The sequence below is a fragment of the Artemia sp. Qi Xiang Cuo genome, chromosome 1, assembly GCF_049724085.1.
Source record: "Artemia sp. Qi Xiang Cuo chromosome 1, ASM4972408v1, whole genome shotgun sequence".
Classification (NCBI taxonomy): domain Eukaryota; kingdom Metazoa; phylum Arthropoda; class Branchiopoda; order Anostraca; family Artemiidae; genus Artemia; species Artemia sp. Qi Xiang Cuo.
In genome coordinates, this window is record NC_142794.1 from 49,867,450 (window position 1) to 49,869,347 (window position 1,898).

Genomic DNA, 1,898 nt, shown 5'->3' on the forward strand with positions numbered 1-1,898 from the left:
AAGGTCAAACGTCAACATAAATACACACACAAAAAAAGTGGTGGCGTTTCGACAGATATTATCAAAAATCAATGCGGCTTGGTTTTGCGTTGAATTAGACACCAATGTGGAAGGAAGATGCATTACATAAACTGAGGCATGTCGGCGACTATTTATTTACGATATCCAGAAAAAGAGCCATGTCGTTCAACGTTGAAATGTTCATTTGCCTGGACATTATCTAATGCAAAATATCAGCCACTCCCAAGAGGACTTAGTAGATATTCGACAACAAGGCTCAATATTGGAAGCGTATTTTGGACTCTACAAGGCGTTAAAACAAATGAAAAAGAAGGAATTTCTCTATTATTGGAAAATGCCTGAACACTATAGATGGAATGGGAATACCTGTACATAAGAGCAAAGAATCCGTCGATTAAATGTCAGTGAACGAATTAACAACGAAATTTTGTGGCTTTTCGCGAGTGCTTCTATTTACGGGTACTTTTGTATCATGTGAAGAATGCAAAAAGTTTTGAAGATCTTAAAACAGTTGACAACGTTGTATATTCCACAAACAAAAAAGCATGCCTGGCTCATGGCCTTGAATTCGACGATAAACAGCGGTTCGACGCCCAAGAAGAATCAGCACTGTCCAAAATGCCTTCTGGAATGTGAATACTCTTCACACAGATTCTTGTTTTTGGTAATCCTACAGATTCAAAAGCTCTTTGGGAAAGATTAAAAAATCAGTTGGCAGAGGATTTCATTTTGCATCCAAGACGAAATAATTTATCTAAAGATCATGCAGTAAAGCGTGCTTATTGTATTATTGCATCGAAGCTAAATACGATGGCAATAGAAAGTTGAAGTTTTAGTTTATGGGTGGAAGTTGAATGCAGGAAATTGAAAGAATTGGTTCATCTTGGTCATCACATAGTTTTCAGCACTTGGAGATCATATAAAGACCTGAAAGACGGAATAAACACACTTTTTTCCAAATCCCTGCCTGTGACCCATAGAATGCTTAAATAATAGAAAAAAACTTAACATGATATTTGATTTCTCGGCCGAAAATACTGCATTACTAAGATAAGCAGTGGCATACGGCATGGACAACATTGATACCATAAAAATGACAAAAGCTTGGAATTTCTAAATTATAGTGAGTCAACTGTTACTGAAGATAGTATGTATCATCTTCTGCAAGGAAAACAGCTTGAAATTGTTGAAAATATTTTACTGGCTGTCAATGATCCTAATTATTTTGGGGAAAATTTTTTTTTTTTCATAGATAGACCAAGTGGTAGCGGTAAAATATTTGTTTATAAGACCTTGTATCACATTCTGTGTGGAAAAAATTACAAAGTACAATGCATGGCTTACATAGGAATAGCATCAACTTTATTGCCATTTAGACTAACAACACACAAGACTTTCGGCTTGAAAGTTCTACTATCCTCAGATTCTGTTTTCTGTATAAGACCTGGTTCAAGCAGAGGTTTAGAATTAGCTCAATTAGATGTTTTCCTACTTGACGAAGCCCCCATGCTTCCCAAGTATGGCTTACAAAATAGGGATCAGCTGTTGCGGTCTATTGCAAATCCAATCTTACCATTTGGTGGAAATATTTTAGTTGCTGGATGTGATTTCCGACAGTGTTTACCAGTTCAACCCTGAAGCAACCGCAGTGAAACACTCGATTTATCAATAAAAAAAGTCTTCTTTGGAAGAATTTCAAACATGTTTTCTTTGAGAAAAATATGCGGGTCGACCCAGAACAGGAAGCATTTGCAAAGTACATCCTTGTACTGGGAAGTTCAAATCTTTCTAAAAATGAACTTAATGGAATTGAATTACAGGAAGATATAATTTCCAGTGGCAATTTAATTGAGAAAGTATTTGGAGAATGTTTGTCT

At 36.0% G+C, this 1,898-nt stretch overlaps 1 protein-coding gene across 1 annotated transcript; it reads left to right on the forward strand.

Moving 5' to 3' along the window:
• The first annotated feature begins 1,356 nt into the window (after window positions 1–1,356).
• Window positions 1,357–1,659, forward strand: LOC148956436 (uncharacterized). Its single transcript, XM_089090872.1, has one exon. It carries the CDS (start codon window positions 1,357–1,359, stop codon window positions 1,657–1,659), a length of 303 nt encoding a protein of 100 aa, XP_088946998.1.
• The last annotated feature ends 239 nt before the right edge of the window (window positions 1,660–1,898 follow it).

What these genes read in the sequence shown, in the direction of transcription:
- LOC148956436 (XM_089090872.1), top strand. Translation starts at nt 1,357, where the DNA reads ATGGCTTACATAGGAATAGCATCAACTTTATTGCCATTTAGACTAACA.